A 23,206-nucleotide genomic window follows, 5' to 3' on the forward strand; every position below is an offset into this window, starting at 1 on the left:
ATTTCTAATGCATTTTAGAAAAAGGTCACTTTAGTTATTTTATATGAGATTGTTTAAAAAATAAATTTGTAGTTTTTTTTCACACATGGAACAAAGTCAGCTGCAGACAATAAATCTCTCAGTTGGAAGCTGCAGGTCCTGAATATGTCTTTCTTTTTTACAACTTTGCAATAAATGAATATAATGCTGCAGTTTCCTAGGATAAATCTTCCAAAAATTAAATATTATGTCAGTTGTACCACCAATTTTCTCCTTTGTTCTATTGGGGGCTTGGTTTTGATTTTTTAAATATAGGGTCAACAAATTTCTGTAAGCCACGGTTAGAATTAAATGCATGTTTGGGATATTTATATCCAAGAGTAGCCACTTCCATTTTCAATTTTAACATTCATATAATTCACATAAATTGGTCATGGAAAGTGTTAAAAATTGGCAACAAATATAAATGAACCCAGTGATAAACCAAAGGAAACTATAAAATGAGAATATATTCAAGGGAAAAACATCAGAACTGAAATGCCCTTGTGTCAATACTTTCAACACCAGAACGGGGTAAAAAGAGATTATGTACATACCCAGGTAAGCTTTTTTCCAGTAGATAGGTGAGACATTCTAGACAGTAGGGTTATTTCCTTATAGCCGCATGCTGCTGCAGAAGGAATCCACTCAGAATGTTTCACTCTGCCTCTGTTATACTTCACTTGTTTCTCTAGAACCATTTTTAGTTACTACCCAAGCATGTAGAGCCATCCAATACAAGTGAAGTAGAGGCACCTGTAGCAATAGGCTTAAACAAATTGTCCTGCCCCGGGCAGATAGCCATTAGGAAATGGCTGTGGGGAGTTCCTGTAGTCTCTCGAGAGACTACGGGAACTCCCCACAGCCATTTCTTAATGGCTATCTGCACGGGGCAGGATCGCTCCTTCCCCAAAAACCAGCTAGACCACCAGGTAAGGCCGAGATGCCAGGGGAAGGCGGAAGGGAGGCAGGGGTGGGTCAGAGCTGGATATTCACGGTTTTTCACCATTCGTGGTCTGGCTCTGCCCCTATCCCCCGCGAATAACGAGGGAGAAGTGTATATATATATATATATATATATAAATTCTTCCCAGCCCAAAAGGGCTGACAGGCACCAAGAATCAGCTTGGAGAAGCATAAACAGACTGAAAACTGTATGCAAGTGCAGGAAGCATAGGGTGGGAGTCTAGAATGTTTCACCTATCTAATGGAAAAGAGCTTATCGGAATAAGTACATAATCCCTTTTTCCAGTGCAATAGATGACACATTCTAGACAGTGGGGATGTACAAAAGTAGTCCCCCAAAAAGCTAGGGCAGCTTGCTGTGCTGACCCTTAATACCAAGGATCCAAAGACAGAGTCCTGCCTTGCCACCACATCCACTCTGAAGAACTTGGCAAACATGTAAATAGAAGACCATGTCGCCTTCTGCAAATTACTTCAGGAGAGACAGATCTACGAAGATGCCACACTCCTAGTAGAATGCATCTTGATGGAAACAGGAGACTGTTTCCAAGAAAGAATGTAGGCTGACGAAATGGCTCAATGGATCCATCTGGAAATTGTGGCCTTGGAAGCGGGAGTGCCCTGCTTAACTGAATGAGTCAGCACAAACAAATGGGCAGAGAGTCAGAATTTGTTGGTGACCTCCAAATAACGCAGAACTATGCACACATCCAGTTTCTTCAACAGATGGTCCTGTGTCTTGCAACTTATCGGTTGAAAGGCAGGCAAACACACTTCCTGATTGACATGGAAAGCCAAAACAACCTTCGTTAGGAAGGAGCCACCACAGGGCCGCCATCAGAAATTTCTGGGCTCCTTACTGAGCAATCCTATTGGGCCCCCCACACACCCCTTCCCCCCCCCCGACTCCCCCTTCTTCCATGGGCCGAATACACACATACTTTTCTCTGTCGCCGCACTCTTTGACCAAAAGATTTGTAAGCCTGCAACCACGTCAAGGTAGACTCTTTCAGCAGGGCCCTAACCTAAACTAAACTAATCTATACCTATCTATTCTAAACTAACATATGTCTAATACTGAACTAATAACAAACTAACAAACATCTGCATAATAAATAACTAATAAATAATAGTGCTAGTAGCTATAATTCACTTTTGAATGTAAAATCTCAGTTAAGGATTTCTTTTGACCTTTGTAGGCCAGAAGTAGATCACAATTGCACAATACTTTTTGTAACAAGTATTAAATGTGTTTTTATAAATACTGTAAGCTTAATAAATATATCAGAAAAAACTACACATCTGAGCGCATATCTGAACATACACATCTGTATGATTCCATCCTCCTCAGCTTGCCTATAGCTGCATCATGCATGTTAAAAATGTACGATATGTTGATATGTGCACCTTCCTTCCTTCCCATCCATCCTCCTCAGCCTGTCCTTACACATCCACAGCTGCATGTTAATAATGATGTATATGTTATGATGATAAATAAGTGCATATGAGCACATCATTAACATGCAGCTATGGATGAATATATAATGATGTTATGAGTGTGCACCTCTTCCTTCCCATCCTCCTCAGCATGTCACATACAGCATGTTACATTACACAGACTTTGTGTAAAGTAACATGCTGTATGTGACATGCTGAGGAGGATGGGAAGGAAGAGGTGCACACTCATAACATCATTATATATTCATGAATCAATCTGATAATCATCACCACCAGGCTGTGTGTGTTATGGGATGGAGGAAGAAAGGTGCATGTTTAAATTGATCACTGCCTTACTAGTTCTGCAGCTCCTTGTGCTGCTCCTCTCGTCCTGTCCTCCTAGAGACGTGGTGATGTCATCCGGCCGACCCGCTCTCGAAGATTCAGTGTCATGCAAGTGATGTGTCTCCTGATTGGCTAGGCACCCTAAGCCCAAGCCAATCAGAGTGGAGACAGGGCGGGCCTTGGTGAAGGAGTCAGGAGTCGAGAGGCACGCACCTAGTATATCGCCGGCTGGGGCCGCGGGCCAGGTAGACGGATCCACTTTTGTCCGGGGGGGGGTGCTATCAGGAAATCAGCAGGGGACAAAAAAGTATGACAGCAGTGTTTATTGTTTATTGTTGTGCACAGCAGAAGCATAATATAGGAATTTGTGCTATGGTGGCCTAGGACAGTGTTCTTCAACCTTTTTACACCCGTGGACCAGCAGAAAAAAAAGAATTATTTTGTGGACCGGCAAATTACTAGGACTAAAATTTTAAAACCCCGTTTCTGCCCCATCTCTGCGAGCTCAGTCCCCACAAATCATCTGATCCCATCCACACAAGCCTCAGTTGTGATTTTATATTGAATGTATTTTATTAAAGTATAAAAAGAAACAATATTCTGTACAATTGTCATTTTATAAATACAAATAATTCAGAGCAAGGATCAACAAAACCCCTGTCTTCCCTCCCCTTCACATATATCCCCTCTACTATCAAGAAAACTGAACAAGCCAAATTATTACAGAATGCTACACAGAAATATCATGCTAACAGAATACTGCAGTCACACATGACAGAAATAGTTTTAAGGCAGTGCAACTAGCGCAACTGCCCCCTGGTCAGAGAGCGCCGTAAGCCAGCTGGAAGCTAAAGAAGCACTGCCTGGGTTTTGCAGTCCCCAGTTATGTCTAACACCAGCTCTAGCAGGATATATATTTCAAATCTGATATATTCTAATCACAAAATAGAAATAAATTATTTTTTTCTACCTTTTGTCGTCTCTGGTTTCTGCTTTCAATCTTCTTTTCACTCTCTTCCTTCCAGCGCCTGCCCTCTCTGTCTCTTCAATCCAGCATCTGCCATTTCCATCCACTGTCTGTCCTCTCTCCCTTCCATATGGTATCTGTCTTCTTTCTATGCCCCTCTCCCCTTGCCATCCAGTTTGTGCCCCCTCTCTCCTTTTTACATGATTCATTCCAGCTTCACTGCTCTCTTCATTTTTATCTCTCCTACACCAGATCTATCATCGTTGTCCCTTTCTGCTTATTTTTCTGCTGACCCCTTCCTATCATCAATCTCTCTACTTTCTCATGCCTGTGTCTCCCCTTCCCCTCCTCTAATCTCTCTGCCAGCTGTTTCCTTCCTTTTTTCATTCTCCCTTCCCTCCTCCTCCTCCTGTCCAGCAGTAACTCTCTTCCCTTCCTCCCCTCCCAGCAGCATTTCTCCTTCTCCCTCTCCAGTAGCAGCTGTCCCTATTTTTTCCCTTGCCCACAAGCTTCCCTCCAGGTCCAGTAGCAGCTGTCCCTTTTTTTCCCTTGCCCAGCAGCTTCCCAGACTCCTTTCCCTCCTCCCCTCCCAGCAGCATCTCTCCTTCTCCTTCCCTCCAGGTCCAGTAGCAGCTGTCCCCTTTTTTCCCTTACCCAGCAGCTTCCCAGACTCTTTCCCCTCCTCCCCTCCCAGCAGCATCTCTCCTTCTCCTTCCCTCCATGTCCAGTAGCAGCTGTCCATTTTTTTCCCTTGCCCAGCAGCTTCCCAGATTCCTTTCCCTCCTCCTCTCCCTGCAGCATCTTTCCTTCTCCCTCTCCAGTAGTAGCTGTCCCTGTTTCCCCTTGCCCAGCAGCTTCCCAGACTCCAATAGTGGCTTTTTCCCTTCCCAGCAGCTCTCCTTACTTCCCAGCGCAGCGATTCAGGAAGTCAGTCTCAGGTCCTTTGTTGGGTCGCGCCGCCTCTGAGGAAAGAGGAAGTTGCATCATCAGAGGCAGCTGCGACTCATCAAAAGCCCCGAGGCTGCCTTCGTGAATCGCTGTGCTGGTAAGTGAAGGAGAGCTGCAGAGAGGGGAGAAAGCCACTCTCGGAGGCTCCCCAAGATCTCTCTGGCCCAGCGCAGACTTCAGCTGTTGATCTTGCTAGCCCTGCGCAGACCGGCAAAAATTTCCTGCGGACCGTCACCAGTCCACGGACCGGCAGTTGAAGAACTGTGGCCTAGGACCCTGGGGAAGTCCGGGCCCCCTGTCAGCTCCGGGCCCCTGAATGCAGGACTGGTAGTACTGCCCTGATGGTGGCCCTGAGCCACCAAAGGGTAACCCCCACCTCCGAAATACGGAGGAAAGGATCACTGAAAGACAACACCTGCAGTTCTGACACACAACGCGTCAAAGTACTGGCGAGCAGAAAAACAGTCTTGAGCATCATGTCCAAGAGGGAAGCATCTAGAAGGGGCAGGGCCACAAACTTAAATAAGTTCAAGACAGTAGAATCATCCACTGGATCCAAGACCCTTGAGAGATGCGCAGATCCAGCACACAGAACTTATCTCTGGGAAGCACTGTACTTGCAAACAAGGGATCAGTAAGGGAAACATCAGCATCCGGGTCCCTCAGATCAAGATCAGGTAGTGCAAGAGCCGCAGCAGGCTGAGGCAAAGCCAAGCCAAGAGGCACCACGCCACTATGAGATGCAGCGAAGGTGGATTGAGACTGTTTAGGGGGATAAACACTTGGTCTGAAACTCTGACCACAAAAATTTCATAAATATAGAAAAAGTGTCCTGCTCTAGGGGCAGAAAGTCACTCTTAGATGACTTGCATTTGCATTTATTTGACTAAGGAGGGTCCACAGTCTGGCTGACAGAAGCAAAGACAACCACCCCGATCAGCTAGCTGAGCATTTGGTCACCTGCTTCAGTAGGGGAGAAGCTAAGTTGGACACTTTAGCCCCCCTCACTGCACCATGTGACACATGGATGCTCTAAAAGCACTATAATTGCGCAATCCTGGCAAGAATCCACATTAGAAGAGCCAAAGGACTCCATTCCAGCATGTTTCCAGGCAAAATTTGCAGTTTTGAAGAAGCAGGAAACTTTAGAAAAAAAGATCCAAGATGGCCACCATATAAAAATTTATGCCAAAATCACAATATTTTTCATACTTTCCAAACTGTAAAAACTGCAATTTTAGGATATTTCAGGTGGGGAAACACAGGGAATATCCAGAAACCTTCAAACCCCACTTTTCCAATCTTCCCTGATGTCTCTTACAAGCTGCCAGGCTGTGTATTCGCTGTGCATGTCAGGAGCAGTGCTGCAGCCTGCTTTCAGCTCTCTCACAGTAGCTGGATGAGAAATTTCACTAACACAAACCTGGAAATACTTCTGCAAAGCTGATATTCAGGCTGCCAGTCAGACTCCTATGTCTGACTACACCTCCACCCATGCATACCAATGGATGTGCACCGGGACGGGCAGAGGCGCGATGACACAGCCGGCACCCTGCGAGATCCCATCGTGCCTCCTAAGGGCACCTAACAGTCTGCGCTTGACCCCTGATTAAGAGAACGTAAGACCACTTCAGGGATGGCCCTGAGCTCTAGAGAAAACTATGCAGGCTAGCTAACAGGTATCCAGCTAACAGGGATCGGCCTGTCAGCTACAGACCGAAGTCTGTGATCTTTCAAGCAGGCAGAACTTCAAACTTGCTCCAAGCACTGAATTACACGAAAAGGGGATGAAATTACATCAAATTAAAATAATAAAATGGGGACAGCAGAACAAACACTCCTGCAGGCACATGTGCAAAAGGAAAGAACTGAAGGTGGAGGTAGAGATCCAGTGAAGTACAACAAAGGCGAGTGAAAAATCCGGAGTGGATTCCTTCTGTAGCAGCACGCAGCTATGGAGAAATAACCCTACTGTCTAGAACAGTGTTTCTCAACTCAGTCCTGGAATACCCCTTGCCAGTCAGGTTTTCAGGATATTCACAATGAATATGCACGAAAGAAATATGCATATAATGGAAGCAGTGTATGCAAATTTCTTTCATGCATACTCATGACTGAGTTGAGAAACACTGTTTTAGAATGTCTCACCTATTGCACTGGAATAATTATCATAGGTCAAAACCTTGTTCAAACTAATTTGTGAGCACATAAACCACATGCAATATAGAACAAACACTTAGGGCTTCTTTTACTAAGCTGCGTTAGGGCATTAATGCGCGCTAAAATGCCGTGCATGCTAGTTCTAGCCATGTAGCACGGGTTTAGCGCGTGCTAAAATGCTGCGAACGCTAAAAATGCTAGAGCAGCTTAGTAAAAGGAGCCCTTAGCTTTCCCTTCCCAATGGTGACCAAAACCATCTCTGTTCTGCCCTTACTCAAAGAAAGTTCCTTTTGCTCTGGTTAAATAGTTTATTTGGCCTCTGTGTTAGCCTGGTAGAAGTCAGGGCTAGAGAAGTCTGCAAATACATACTCAAAGGTGACAGGTTCCATCATTAATTACCATGTTGTTATCACAGCACTGAATTTTATCCTCTCTAACAAGACTACAGTGTTATATTCTCTGGTGCAGTGGATCCTTATTCCTTAAATAAACATTGCAAATGTTTTGCTATAATGAAAACCTCCTCTCGATCTCAGGTACTATTTTTTATATATATATATATATATCACTAAATAGCAATCTTTACACCATGTCATTTTTTATTTCTGAACCACTTTAGCTCAATGGCCATGAGGCTATGACTCAAAGTAATCACTCAAAACCATTGCTAAAGTCTCAGCTTAGTAATTCTTAAGGACCACTGTAATGACCATTGTCATGCCATACAATGACATATCTTCTTTATAGGATAGAGAAATGAGTGGGAAAGAAAGTGCAGCACCATATCTGGATTCTGTAACTCATGTTGCTTGCTGTTGTGCTTTCAGATTCTAGTCTGGCACACCAGAACAGAGAAACCTATATTGGTGAATGAGGGTAACGAAAGCTTCACAGATCCTAGTGTGGAAATCTAACTGAGACATCTTGTGAATGGAACAGGTAAAAATATTAATACGGCAACAAATCTGCCACTTAAACCTCAAAAAATGATTGTTAGCTGTCAAATCTACTGAGTAGAAATTCAATTTGTAACCTGGCATAATGCCAACAGAAGATTTCAAAGCAAACTAGATCAGTAGTTCTCAGACGTGTCCTGGGAGATCATCAGCCCCATGGCATACTTAGGGTATGTGACACCCGGGGCCGATCATTTTCTAACCCCCCCCCCCCCCAATATAAAAAAAATATTTTATTTAATTATTTATTTTTATACCCCATCCTCCACAGAGAGATCAGAATGGGTTGCAGTTTAACATTCACAGTGTTACAATATAACATTACATAGGGTTACAACCTCTCCACCCCCAAGTTGGTGCTGTGATGTACACAAAATAAACAAAAAAGACTTTTCTTCTCTCTGTTAGGTCCTAGTTCAATCTCGCTGTCTAACACCAGCTCTTGTCACCACAAAAGATTCAAAAAGGCTTCAAAAATCTTTAAATTTAAGGTTTATCTCTGTTGTAAAACTATGTAGATAACCACCTTAAATAAACTTTTTTCGTTAGACCTCAGCGGTGTAACTGTGTGTATAGCAGACTCCACACACAGATTGAGTAACTATAGACAAAAAGATTTAACCTTTCATGACCAGATAAGCTCCGTTTTAAAAACCTGCTTTTACAAACTTCGGCTTACCCGTTCCCTAACTTCAGTTCTCGAAACTAATGCTATCATAACCCTCATCCACTCACTGGTCATCTCTCATCTAGACTGCTGTAATTCCCTATATAATGGACTTCCCCAAAAAGAACTACGTCATTTGCAGCTCATCCAAAATACAGCAATCAAACTTATCCATAAAGTAGGGAAATATGATCACGTTACTCCTCTTCTGAAAGAAACCCACTGGTTACCCATCATGCACTGTATCACTTATAAAACCTTAATGCTGGTCTTTAAAATCAAACTCTCACGTCTTCCATCTTTTCCCTCTCTGCCCTTCTCGGACCCTTAGATCAGCAGATCAGAACTTACTGACCATCCCTTCCATCAAAGAATTCTACTACACTAGGAAAACTAACTTCTCCGTAGTTGCTCCAACTTTATGGAACGCCATGCCACCTCAACTCCGTCATGAAAATCGTCTCGACAAATTCAAGACTAAACAAAAAACATTCTTATTTCAAGATGCATACCACAACTTTTAAATACCTCCTCTCCTAAAGCTAGCAAAATCATCTCAACCGCTTTTATGAAGCGATCCCCATTCCTTTTTTTTTTTTTTTTTTTTAAGTTCAATATTTTTTATTGATTTTTTTGAAAAAATATAAGAAACAGTTCAAGTACATGGTATCAAAATATAAAACAAAACATTTAGTATAACAAATACATTGTGCAATGTAGAATTGAATCGTTTTAAAAGATCTAAAGTACTAGGACTGTTCATGAAAAAATATTAAAAGAAAAGATAAGAGGAAAGAGAAATTGAAGGAAGAAAAAAAAAAAAAAAATGAGGAAAAAAGATGAGGGTAAAGAAAAAGAAGAGGAAGAGGGAGAAGAAGAAGAGAAGAGTGTCTATGAAATAGATTGAACATATGAGTCCAGGAATTTTCAGGGTGATTTACATTGTATCAAATTTTTGGAAAGTCGAATTATATTTTTCTTTTCATAAGCATATGATTCAAATTTATGATACATGCTCAAAGAATTCCACCAGAAGGTATAGTTTAGTAATGAAGAGGACTTCCAATTTTTCAAGATGTGCATAAGGGCAGTCACAAACATTGCATCAATGAGTTTAGGAGGACAGTTAGACTGTGTAAAACAAGGGTGTTGAGATCGGAGAATTATAATGTCAAAGGAAATTTCTTCTGAACAATTGGTAATAGACTTTATGGTGTCCCAAATGCACGTCCAAAAGGAACGAACTTGAGCACAATGGAAAAGCATGTGATCAAGAGTCCCAGCTTCTTTCATACAATTCCAACATATAGAGTCTTGTTTTAGGTTAGCTTTCCACATCCGAAAAGGTGTCCATACCGCATTACACATAATGAAGAACATTGATTGTGAGACTCTGGATGATAAAAGAGGTCGGTTTGTCGAGGACCAAAAGAGTTCCCAGTCAACATCAGAAAGTGAGGTTGTCAGCATAGATTCCCAATGTTTCATGGAATGAGAGGAAAATGTAAAAGAGTGATCTCTTAGAATACTATAAAAGAGAGATATCGCTTTACCTTTTGATATAGCCAATGTGGACCAGTGATACAAAGTGTGAGTGGATGTCATATAATCAAAGCGTATAGACATAGAAGATAACATCTCAGTAAGAGAAAGCCACTGTGAGTAAGCAGAAGGAGACAACGAGTAAGTAGAGCAAATTGTGACAAAGGGAACAAACGAAGTGAGAGTGGTTATCTGATGGAGAGACCACAAACCAGCCCGCTGCCACCTCTTCCATGAAAGAGATTTACTATTGATTTGGATTTTGGGGTTATTCCAAATGGACAAGAGTGGACTGTCTTTAATTGAAATCTCTGCGATTGTGTCTAGTATATGAAGGGCATGCTGCGTTGCACTCAATAAGGAGTATTTTCTCAAGAGTTTGGGTACTGGCACCGTCAACAAGCATGAAACATGTAATGGTGCACATAAAAATCGTTCCAGGTCAAACCAGGTTGGTGAGTCTTGGGTACTAGGGTTAGTAATCCAGTAGGCTCCATGTTTGGCCAATGATGCGATATAATAAAAATGAAAATCAGGTACATTCAGACCCCCATTAATTTTAGAGGCTTTCAGCTTGTCGAGAGCAATACGAGGTTTTTTGTTATTCCACACAAAGTCAGATATTTTCTTATTCAACCAGTGAAAAAATTTCTTCTTGCATAAGGAGGGAAGCATTGAGAAGGTATAGTTTATCTGAGGAGTAAGGGTCATTTTGATGGAAGCTATTCTGCCCCACCATGAAAGAAAGAGTGGAGACCAACGAGACAGGGTGTTAAGAACTAAGCTTTTAATTTTAGATATGTTTAGATCTTGAGTTTGAGTCGGATCTTTATGTATTAACACTCCCAAGTATTTTACAGCTCCGTGTAACCACGTGAAGGGAAATTGGGCGAGGTCTGAGGGGTAAATAAGATCATTAAGAGGGAAAATTTCTGATTTTTCCCAGTTAACTAAGTATCCAGAAAGCTTGGAGTAATGAGAGACAATATTAACGAGTGAGGGAAGGGAAGCAACAGGATCTCGGATAAAGAGAAGGACATCATCAGCGTATGCTGCTAATTTGATATGACAATAAGTGGTTTCAATTCCTGTTATTGTTGGGCATTGTCGGATAGCAGAGAGGAGAGGTTCCAACGCTAAGTTAAATAGCAGCGGCGACAGAGGGCAGCCCTGGCGAGTACCTCTATGTAGGGAGAATTTATTGGAGAGAGAGTTATTAATTAAAATGCGAGCTGTGGGTTGATGATATAAAGTTTTAATCCAATTTGTATAAAACGGGCCAAAGTTGTACCACTTTAAAATTTGGAATAGAAAAGGCCATTCAACTCGGTCAAAGGCCTTTTCGGCATCTATGGCCAAGCCGATTACGGGATCTGAGAGTGTTTTAGCATGGGCATTAATATGATGAAAAAGGCATATATTGTCTCCTATAAACCTTTGTTTAATAAACCCCGTTTGATCTTTGTGAATAAGAGAGGGGATCACTTTGTTGAGTCTCAGTGCAAGAAGTTTTGCCATGATCTTGTAATCTAAATTAAGAAGAGAAATGGGGCGAAAGTTTTTAACCAAGGTAGGGTCTCTGTCAGGTTTGGGAATAACTACTATAGTGGCCTCAGTGAAGTTGAATTGTTTGTCTGGATCAGAGTGGAGGAATTCATAGTAAGAAAGAAGATGAGGAGCCAGGAGATTACGAAACTGCTTAAAAAATTCATTGGTAAACCCGTCAGGACCTGGGGCTTTGCCGGTAGGTATAGATGATATTGCGGCTTCTATCTCAGATACAGTAATGGGAGAGTCCAGTTTTAATTTCACAGAGTCCGATAAGGTCGGATGAATCAAAGAAGCAAGAAAAGAGTCTATCCCCGATTCTGAAGCAGAAAAATCAGATTTATATAAAGTAGTATAGAAGTTTTCAAACTGAGAAGAGATCAGAGACCGGGTTTTAACCATCTGTCCCAATGGGTTTTGAATGGCTGTGATATGAAGACGTTTGGATTTAGTTTTAAGATATCTAGCCAAAGGGCGTCCCATAAGGTTGTCTCCCATATAATGTCCAGAGGTTGAGATAAAAATATCTCGTCTAGCAGTACTGGAAACTAAAGTGTTAAATTCGTATTTAAGATTTTGTATACGTTGAAAAATGGGTGAATCATGTAAGTGGGCAGACATATGTTGTAGTTCTAACTCTTTGATAGAAGATTCTAATTCTTTCTCTTTTTTCATGGATTGTTTCTTTTTCCAAGAGGCAAGATTGATAAGTTCACCCCTAAGGGAGACTTTATAAGCCTCCCAGACAATGGATGGGCAAATTTCTGGATCTTTGGAGTTAAGTTCGAAGAATTCAGCAGTGAAAGATTGAATTTTGTCAGCTATTTCTGAGTCTAAGAGTAAAGCATTGTTTAGTTTCCAAGAAGAAGATTCTTTGCGAGGGGCAGAGATAAGTAGGTGTAGGGAGGTGGCCGCATGATCTGTAAGAGAAATTGGGTGAATAACATTGTTTGCCAGGTCTTGAATGAGAGAGGAGGATATAAGAAAGAAGTCTATTCTTGAGTAGGTATTATGAGGTGGTGAAAAGTGAGAGTATTCTCTACCTTTTGGATTAAACAAACGCCATGGATCTGCAAGGGAGAAGGCATCTTTGAGGGCGTGTAAGGCTGTGAATGACTTGGATTTGGAGGGTTTGCAAGAAGATGATCTATCAATATAAATATCTTGAATTTGATTGAAATCGCCTCCAAGTATTAAAGAGCAAGAACTGTATTCTACTAACGCCACCTGAAGATCTTGAAAAAATTCTGGGTGATCTAGGACTGGAGCATAAATGTTAAGGAACACAAAGTTCACTGAGTGCAACGCAGCGTGCACCAAGCACCATCTTCCATCCTTGTCCGTCGTAGAAGAGTGAATTACAGGAGAGACTTGAAAAAATATTGAGACTCCATTTTTCTTACGTTGGGTCGCAGGAGAATAAAAGTGAGAGGAGTATCCCTTTAATTGAAATTTTAAGGCAGCAGCGAGAGGTAGGTGAGTCTCTTGTAAAAAAAACCACATCAGGGTGCTTATTAAAAATATAGTTAGCTATCTTTTTCCTTTTAATGGGATGATTTAGTCCATTTACATTAAAAGAAAAAATATGCAAGTCAGCCATAATCTTTTAAATACATTAATATATTGCAGTATATTTTGCACATGTTCAATGTGTGTATATAGTAAAGAGAATGTTTGAGGAAGACACTCCTGTCAGAAAGTAAAAGAAAGAGCGTAAAGGTAGAAGAGAAAGAGTAAAAAATGTCATCACAAAGGATCACATTCTCATACATAGAGTTAAAAATTTTTATGGGTGCTCCTGTGAGTACAAAGATATAACACAAATGGGAAAGCTAGCAAAGAACCCCACACCCATACTATATCAATAAATTGAAAATTGGTGTGCTTATTAATATTTGCAATATAACTGAGAAACCAGTGAGTATGTTTGCAGCAATTCATGTCAGCGCATTTTTAAAGATTCCAGAAATGCCACTAAGTCATGTGATATGCAGGCTATGCCAGCTAGGGTTGATCCTAGCCCTAAGCCAGGGGCTAGAACATATGACCCTCTGTCTCAGCAGTTTAAACCTCAAGGTGGTTCTTTTCCTGACATGTTTTCCCATTCCACAAGAGGGAGCCGGGGAGTAGAATTACAGGCTTCCCCTCCCCCTCTCCTGCCCAAGGCTTCCAACCGGAAATGTGTTCCAGCTGGGGAGATTGGGCGGGGCTGTAAACTCCTGAACCTAAAGTCTGAGCAGTTAGTAAGGGAGAAGGAGGGTTGTAGGAGAGGAAACCAGTCCCAGGAACAGTTCCCTCTGGCTAGCTCAGGACTAGGAGCTCTGCAGCACCCTGAATGGCCGGAAGGCATGGAGCTTGGAGAAGCCGATGCAGTGCTGTCTCCCAGTTGCTCTGAGGATCCCCAGGCTATGGAATTGGGAGTGGAACCAATCCTGGAAGGACAGCCTATGGACATAACCGTTGCCAAAGCAGTTCCCGGTCGACCTGACTAAGAGGTACAGCTATTTCAGTGAACTTTGGGATACTGAATTGTTTTGAAACTTTCTGGCTTTGTGTTTGTTTTGCCAGTGTGGTGGGGGAATTTTTGCCCCACGTTTGAGGTGGGATTGCGGGCTCTTTTATGTAGCATATATCAGCACGTGGAGCACACCACCTGGCCAGCCTTACTACCGGCTGACATAGAGCAGTGCTGGGACACTGCTCCTTTTTGGACAAATTTTGTGTTTTGGAAAAACCAAGAAGACTGTTTGTATTTTCCTGCGTAGTGCAGCCAAGTACTTTAAAGTTAGGACTCCAGAGTACAGAGTCTTTTCTTTGCCTTTCTTTTGGAGCTGTTTGGATTTATGATTTTGGCAATATGTGACTAAGAACATTATGCTGTTTTCTTTCTTGTTTGGAAAAGCTCCTTGATTTATTTGAAGGATTCGGGACCAAGGGTGTTGGCCCCTTCCTATGGTGGAATTGAATAAATCCAGTCCGGATTTTCATCTTGACTCCTCTGGTTTTTGTGTTGGTGAAAATCCTGAACCACTAAGTGTATATCCTGACATTTCTTGTGTATCCTACCTTAGGGCACAAGAGCATAATTATCGTCCCTGCGTTCCTGGGCCTCTTGCCTAAGGGTGCGGACGACAACTTGGTATCAGGAGTGGGATCTTTACTGCCTCCTGCTGGACATATTGGTGAACTTTGACTATTGGAAAAAAAAAAAAAAAACGTTTTGAATTTTTTTTTTTTGTTAGTTTGTTTTGTTGTTCCTGCATTAAGAGTTGTTTATTCAAGAAGACTCTTCGGGGGGCTGCTGGAAGGGACGAGTCTTCCGGGTCGGAGAGCCGGACACCCAGAGGGAAGCCGTCGGAGGACGAAGCTGTGGGGACCGGAACTTACCTGTGCTGGACCTGTGCCGGAAGGTGGCCGATAAGAACCAGACCTGAGGTCCGGAGGAACAAGCCGTGCGGAGAACGACTGGAGGCCAAGGAGGCCTAACAACCAAAGGCGCAGACTCACCCAAACTGCGGGTAAGAGTACCTAAGCTCAAGGGTGAGGGGGAACTGCAACATTGGCCAGTCTGTTCTGGGGTTCCGCACTTGGGTTTCTTTTCTTTGTGCTTCTTTTTCAGCCTCACGATGGATCTGCAACAACTATTCACCCTCTTGGCTTCGGAGAGGCAGAAGCAAACGGAAGATTTAAAAGTTGTGTTGCAAAGCAACCAAGACCTCTGGCGGGCGAGCCAAGCCGAGACTGGACGGCGACATGAGGAGTTGGTCAAGTCTATGGAGGACCAAACAAGGACCATGGCACAGCTATTCCAGGGAGTTATTGGAGGGACTGCAGCGGGAGCACCCGCAACTATGGGAGCTTCGATGGCAACGCAAGGCCTCCACTCCATGCAAGTATGTAAAATGGGGCCTACAGATGCTCCCGATGATTTTTTACATGCATTTGAACGAATGGCTGTGGCAGCAGGCTGGCCGGAGCACCAATGGGCTACGAGGCTGATACCATGCCTGGCTGGTGCAGCCTTGGCTGCCTATCAGACTCTTAGTCCTGAGCTGGCCAGTAACTATAGAGCCATAAAAAATCATGTGTTGGATTACCTAGGCTTTACCCGGGAACACTATCGCCAGCAATTTAGGGGTTCCATAATGGGAGAAAAAGAAAGGCCCAAGGCTCTTTTTCATAGGTTACGGAAATTAGCTGAGAGATGGCTGCAACCCTGTCTCGGGGACGCCCAGGCCTTACTTACCGAAATTCTGCAGGAGCAGTTTCTTGAGGCGGTACCTAAGGGTTTAAAGGCCTGGATCCAGAGACAGGGCCAGCGATCGTTGTCTCAGGTAATTGACCTAGCTGAGGCTTATTTGGATTCCCTACACACCTCTATACCTGGGGGAGAGGCCCAGGGAAGCAGGGGGCCACGTAGGGGCCAGGGAGAGCAAGGGAGGCCTTTAAATAAAGCCTGGGAAAGTAGCCCGATGTCCCTGAGGAAGGTACCGGATACTCCAATGCCCGGGAAGAGCCCCATCACCTGTTATGGATGTGGGAAGGCGGGGCATCGGCAGTATCAGTGTAACGTAAAACCGACGCTTACCACTTCGGGTGGGAAGGAAGGTGGGCAGATAGGTCTCTTGGGAGACCACGGCCTCACTGACCATACCCAGAGGGGATATCGGGTAGGAGTACTGGTAGAGGGACAGCCGGTGGTCGCTTTTCTGGATAGTGGGGCTTCCCAGTCCATGATAAAAACTCAAGTCTGGGACACCCTCCGGAAAGGTAGAGGAGAGGAGAGCTTAGAGGGACCTAAGGTCTCTATCCGGTGTGTTCACGGGGATATTCATGACTATGCTACGCACTGGATTCAGGTGCGGTGTGAAGCCCGGGAGGACCCTCTTCTGGTGGCGGTGGTCCCGGGGGCTCCTTATGACTTGATCCTAGGCCGGGACTGGGAGGGCTGGACTGGCGTGTGGAACACAGAACAGGCCCTAGTGAGTACTCGTGCCCAGAGTCAGAAGGCCAGAGCGGCAGGGGAGAATTTAGGGCAGACATTCCCCTTCACGGGGGAAATCTTCCAGGCCGGTAACTCCCGAGGGCCACGGCCATCTAAGGCGCAGGTAAAACGGCAAAAGTGGCAAAGAAGGCAAGCCCTCACCCACACTGCTCGTCAAAGAGAAGTACCCTCTATACCCGAAGAGGTGATCCAAACTTTCCCTTCCTTTCGGGTAGAACAGAAGGCAGACCCCACTTTACGAGCCGCCTGGCAACAGGTAGGGACTACCCATAAGGGGGGTGGCAATATGAAGGTGAGGCGAGGATTACTATACCGGGTTAAGTCCGAGGGTGGAAAGGGGGATCGGGGCGAACAATTAGTAGTCCCGCAAGGTTTCAGGACATTAATCTTGCAGATGGCCCATGACCACCCTTTGGCCGGTCATAAGGGGGTAGATGCCACGGAGACACAGGTACTACAGAGGTTTTTTTGGCCGGGGCTACGGCAGGAGTTAATTCAATTCTGTGCCTCCTGTCCGGTGTGCCAAAAGCTGTCGATTCAGAAACCTTTAAGGGCGCCCCTAATTCCTATTCCCTGGGTGGAGGAACCCCTAGGAAGGTGGGCTATGGATATAGTAGGCCCCCTGGAAAAAACCCCTCGGGGCCATCAATACATATTGGTGGTGATTGACGTCGCGACTCGTTTCCCGTGGGCCTTTCCGATGAGGAGGACCACGTCCCACAACATAACTAGGGAATTAGTGGAGTTATTCTGCTCGGTGGGGTTTCCCAAGGAGGTCCTCACGGATCAAGGTAGTAACTTCGTTTCCCGTGAGATGGAGTCCTTCTGGCAGAGGTTCGGTATCCGCCATATAAAGACGGCTGCCTACCACCCCCAGGGGAACGGGTTAGTAGAAAGGTTCAATCAGACCCTTAAGTTGATGCTTAAAAAGGTCTCCGGGCCTGAACTGTCCGATTGGGATCTTATGATACCTTGGGTCCTGTATGCAAGTCGGGAGAAAGTGCAGGTCTCATTGGGGGTCAGCCCTTTCGAAATGCTATTCGGGCGGAAACCTAGGGGTTTACTCGACATTTTGAAGGACCAATGGGACCCCCCTTCGGAATGTAAGACCAACATCATTTCTTATTTAAAGGACCTGAAGCAAAAATTTAGAGATCTGGTAGAGAAGGGACGCACCGGTATTGAGAAAAGTCAGGGTAAGCAGAAGGCTTACTATGATAGGAAAGTGCAGGAAAGGCATTTGAGAGTCGGAGAGCAAGTCTTGGTGTTAGTGCCCACTGATCCGCACAAGTTCCTCGCCCAGTGGAAAGGGCCTGGTACAGTGGTCCAGCAGATTAATGAAGTAGACTATAAGGTCCGTGATGGTAAGGGCAAGGAACAAGTCTATCACATTAACCTGTTGAAGCCATGGAAGGATCGCCAGGTACTGGCACTCATCGCTCAGAGGTATGAGGACGATGAGTTCGGGCCTCAAATAAGGGAATTTACCGTAAAGGAGGCGGTCAATATGGGCGAAGATCTTTCCCCACCTCAACAGGGGGACATAGAAAGACTAGTAGGGGAATTCGGGGATGTATTTTCTCCCATTCCGGGCAGCACTACAGTCACGTCCCACGACATCTTAACCCCACCCGGGAAGATAGTGAGGGTTAAACCCTATCGCCTGTCGGAGGAGAAGAAGATGTTAGTGCAGGAATTAGTGGAGGAGATGCTGGCACTGGGAGTCATAGAGCCATCACAGAGTCCCTGGGCCAGCCCGATCGTAATTGTTCCCAAGGCTGACGGGTCACCCCGGTTTTGTATCGATTTTCGCCAGCTAAATACTATCTCACAGTTTGACGCTTTTCCCATGCCCCGGGTGGAGGAGCTGTTGGATAGACTGGGACAAGCCCAATACCTGACTACGTTAGATCTCACCAAAGGGTACTGGCAGATCCCGTTAACGAAGGCTGCCCGAGCGAAAACAGCTTTTACTTCCCCTCAAGGGCTGTTTCAATTCACTAGAATGCCTTTTGGACTCCATAATGCTGCGGCTTCATGCCAGCGCCTGATGGAACAGGTGCTGAGAGGGCACCAGCAGTATGCGTCCGCCTATTTGGATGACATTATCATTCATTCCCGGGATTGGGCAGAGCATATAAAACAAGTGCGGGCGGTGCTCCAGGCGCTGAGGGAGGCCGGCCTTACAGTCAATCCAAAGAAATGCAGTATCGGGAAAAGAGAGGTCAAATATTTGGGGTACCAGGTAGGGCGGGGCGTAGTGAAGCCCCTACTGGATAAGGTCCAATGCATTCGGGAATATCCGATACCGGAAACAAAAAAACAGCTTAGGGGGTTCCTTGGATTGATAGGATATTATCGACGTTTCATTCCTCATTTTGCCACCAAGGCTACTCCGTTGACAGAAATGTTGAGAAAGAATAAACCTGACAAATTGCAGTGGCAGGAGGAGGGTCAGGTAGCCGTAGAACAGCTAAAGTCCTGGCTGTGTTCAGAGCCCATCTTAGCTTCGGTCGACTTTAAAAGACCGTTTATACTACAAACGGATGCTTCTCAAACCGGGCTGGGAGCGGTATTGAGCCAAGAGGTGGAAGGGCTAGAGCATCCAGTTCTATATTTAAGTCGAAAGTTACATGATAATGAGAAACACTACGCGACGGTAGAACTGGAATGCTTAGCGGCCAAATGGGCCATACAGAGTCTGGAACACTATTTAGAGGGGCAGGAGTTCACATTGGTGACGGATCACGCCGCTTTGAGTTGGCTTAACCGTATGCGGAACACCAATGCTAGGCTCACTAGATGGTATCTGGCTCTGCAAACCTTCCGTTATAAGACCATACATAGGCCAGGGCGGTTACACAACAATGCAGACGCTCTCTCACGAATTGGAGAGAAAGACACACTTAGGCATAGGCCCTCCCCTAGCAGGCATTTAAGGGGGGGGGTATGTGATATGCAGGCTATGCCAGCTAGGGTTGATCCTAGCCCTAAGCCAGGGGCTAGAACATATGACCCTCTGTCTCAGCAGTTTAAACCTCAAGGTGGTTCTTTTCCTGACATGTTTTCCCATTCCACAAGAGGGAGCCGGGGAGTAGAATTACAGGCTTCCCCTCCCCCTCTCCTGCCCAAGGCTTCCAACCGGAAATGTGTTCCAGCTGGGGAGATTGGGCGGGGCTGTAAACTCCTGAACCTAAAGTCTGAGCAGTTAGTAAGGGAGAAGGAGGGTTGTAGGAGAGGAAACCAGTCCCAGGAACAGTTCCCTCTGGCTAGCTCAGGACTAGGAGCTCTGCAGCACCCTGAATGGCCGGAAGGCATGGAGCTTGGAGAAGCCGATGCAGTGCTGTCTCCCAGTTGCTCTGAGGATCCCCAGGCTATGGAATTGGGAGTGGAACCAATCCTGGAAGGACAGCCTATGGACATAACCGTTGCCAAAGCAGTTCCCGGTCGACCTGACTAAGAGGTACAGCTATTTCAGTGAACTTTGGGATACTGAATTGTTTTGAAACTTTCTGGCTTTGTGTTTGTTTTGCCAGTGTGGTGGGGGAATTTTTGCCCCACGTTTGAGGTGGGATTGCGGGCTCTTTTATGTAGCATATATCAGCACGTGGAGCACACCACCTGGCCAGCCTTACTACCGGCTGACATAGAGCAGTGCTGGGACACTGCTCCTTTTTGGACAAATTTTGTGTTTTGGAAAAACCAAGAAGACTGTTTGTATTTTCCTGCGTAGTGCAGCCAAGTACTTTAAAGTTAGGACTCCAGAGTACAGAGTCTTTTCTTTGCCTTTCTTTTGGAGCTGTTTGGATTTATGATTTTGGCAATATGTGACTAAGAACATTATGCTGTTTTCTTTCTTGTTTGGAAAAGCTCCTTGATTTATTTGAAGGATTCGGGACCAAGGGTGTTGGCCCCTTCCTATGGTGGAATTGAATAAATCCAGTCCGGATTTTCATCTTGACTCCTCTGGTTTTTGTGTTGGTGAAAATCCTGAACCACTAAGTGTATATCCTGACATTTCTTGTGTATCCTACCTTAGGGCACAAGAGCATAATTATCGTCCCTGCGTTCCTGGGCCTCTTGCCTAAGGGTGCGGACGACAGTCATTAGGGTCAGTATATGAAGATGTGCGGTTGTTGTAGGTCACTTTCATCCTTGCTGGGTACATAAGACCATATTTGGCTCCTATATCTTTAAGCTCTTGTCGATGGGAAAGAAATGCTTTTCTCTTCAAGGCCGTGGATTTGGCCAGGTCTGGAACTATAAAGAACTTTCTACCTTGGTGGAGGAGTTGAGATTTAGATTTTGCAGCTGTTGTGAGGATCTGTAATGTGTGTTGAAATCTGAGGAGTTTAGCCACAATAGGCCTGGGAGAAGATGAATGTGCAGAGAGGTGAGACGGCACGCGGTGAGCATGCTCTATTTCCAGTGGAGGTGAGAAGATGAGACCCAGGGTAGCAGGTAGGAAAGCAGAAAGAAAGGCAACCATATCAGAGCCCTTCGATGATTCAGGTAGCCCAATAATTCTTAAGTTGGATCTTCTGCTTCGATTAGAAAGATCTTCATAGTCTCTTTGTAAAGTAGCGATCCCCATTCCTGATGTTATATCCCCCTCCCTTTTCTTTTAAATTTTGTTTTTAATAATGTAATTATTGACTCTCCCTTCCCCTTATTACCCTCAAGTTCATGTTAGTATTTGTTAATTGTCTTTTTAATGTTCACTCTTCCCCCCTTACATAATTATTATTTTACCTTTTATTTTATTTTTTTAGCTTTGTAAACCGGCCAGATACATGCTGATGGTCGGTATATTAAAAATAATGAAACTTGAAACTTGACATCACCAACCTCTTCATCGGTCCAATATTCTTTAAAGTGCATTAGCCTTAAATGCATTATCACTTGCACTAGCACTTTAAAGAATATTGGACCGATGAAGAGGTTGGTGTTGTCAATCTTTGTGTGGAGTCTGCTATACACACAGTTACACCGCTGAGGTCTAACGAAAAAAGTTTATTTAAGGTGGTTATCTACATAGTTTTATAACACCAGCTCTGGCAGGATACATATTTCAAATCTGACATCTTGTAATCACAAAATAGAAAATAACATTATTTTTTCTACCTTTTGTTGTTGGTCATTTTATTATTTAGATCTGTGTTCTTCAACCGCCGGTCCATGGACCAGTGCCAGTCCGCATAATAGGCAGGGCCGGCATGTGCATTGGGCCCCAGACAGTGCTCTTCAGCCGCTGGTCCACGGTGCAATCGATACGGCGTTGTTTTCAGGCCGGCTCTCTCTTCCCATGCACAAAGCCGTGAGTAGAGGCTCCTATGCACGTCCTGCGCCTGCACTGGAAGCCTTCTCTCTGACTTTGCAACGTCAGAGGGAAAGCTTCCAGATAAGGCGCAGAGGCCCATGGCTTTGTATACTGCAGCACTGAGGAAGAGGGAGCCGGCCCAAAGATAACACTAGGGGACAGGCCAGAAGGCAAGGCACAGCATGGAGGGAGGGAGACAACAACAGTAGGGGGAATGATTTTATTTTTTAATTTAGTGATTGATTTACATCTGCTGTCTGTTCAGGAAGAAATGCATTTGTTTCTTTTCCTCTAGGGGTTGTACTGCATGCAGAGTTTTGCATCTTAGGGTTTGTTTGCATATATTAGTACTTTTAGTTTTTGGTCCTGTATTTGCATGGGGTTATCTTTGTTCTGGTAGGAATGAATAATGAGAAGCATACAGTGTGCTCAACAGAGATGCCCCGGATCACCCGACTCCTCTTCAGCTCTAGTTGAGGGACAGAGAAAACTGTTCCAGCGCTTCAGCAGGCAGAGGAAGAAGTCTCCCATTTTGTCCTTCCTTCCTCGACCCAACTTTGATCCACAACGACGCAAATCAGACTTGACCTAACCAACTCCAGATCACCTGGGTCTTCTTCAACTCCATTCACACACACAATCACACCAAAATCCAATCATCTGCCACCATCAACCACCAAGAGAGAAAGCAACATCCTAACCCCCAGAAAATCACCTGCAACCTCACACCCACCATCCCATTACCTCCTATCTTTCACAATGAAAACATTACCACAAAACAAACACAAACTATCTTACTGATCATCCTGCTCCTAACCAACTGGAAGGCTGCAGCAAACCACATCTCCCCAATACCAGTTATTTTAACTACAAATAGAGGGGCATAATTAAAAAAAACGTCTAAGTTCCTTTTTGGCCTAAGTCCTTAAACGTTCAAAGCAGAAGCAGGGAAAATGTCCATAACCAAAACAAACGTCCTTGTTTTGATTATGACCTGCCTCTACTAAACACCCAGATCACCACTACGTCTGCAAGTACACTCCCATGATGTCTACACTTTTTGGCCATAATGAACCAAAAAAACGCCTAAGCCCCAAACGTCCAACAGAAGGGCTTTTAGGCGAAGGAGGAGCCAGACCTTCGCCTAAAACCTGGATTCTGTAACCGGTGTCTGTCAAAAACAACACCGGTTATAGAATCCCCCCCCCCACAACGATCCAGGCAGGAGAGTGCCCAAGCCCTCCTGCCATGTCGAACCGTGACCCCCCCCCACCAACAACATCGGGGCAAGAGGGAGCTCAAGTCCTCTTGCCCCGATGATCGTGCC

General features: G+C 44.6%; 1 protein-coding gene across 1 annotated transcript in view; it reads left to right on the forward strand.

The window, feature by feature from the left end:
• LOC117347065 (galactosylgalactosylxylosylprotein 3-beta-glucuronosyltransferase 1-like) overlaps nt 1-22,318 on the forward strand; it is an 82,813-nt gene extending 60,495 nt beyond the window's left edge. The window contains exons 5-6 of the mRNA XM_033917399.1: nt 7,669-7,780; nt 22,280-22,318. Coding sequence (XP_033773290.1) covers nt 7,669-7,755 — 87 coding nt within the window. The 3' untranslated portion in view covers nt 7,756-7,780; nt 22,280-22,318. The remainder of the gene's footprint in view (nt 1-7,668; nt 7,781-22,279) is intronic.
• The last annotated feature ends 888 nt before the right edge of the window (nt 22,319-23,206 follow it).

The sequence above is a fragment of the Geotrypetes seraphini genome, chromosome 13 (genome assembly GCF_902459505.1).
Source record: "Geotrypetes seraphini chromosome 13, aGeoSer1.1, whole genome shotgun sequence".
NCBI lineage: Eukaryota > Metazoa > Chordata > Amphibia > Gymnophiona > Dermophiidae > Geotrypetes > Geotrypetes seraphini.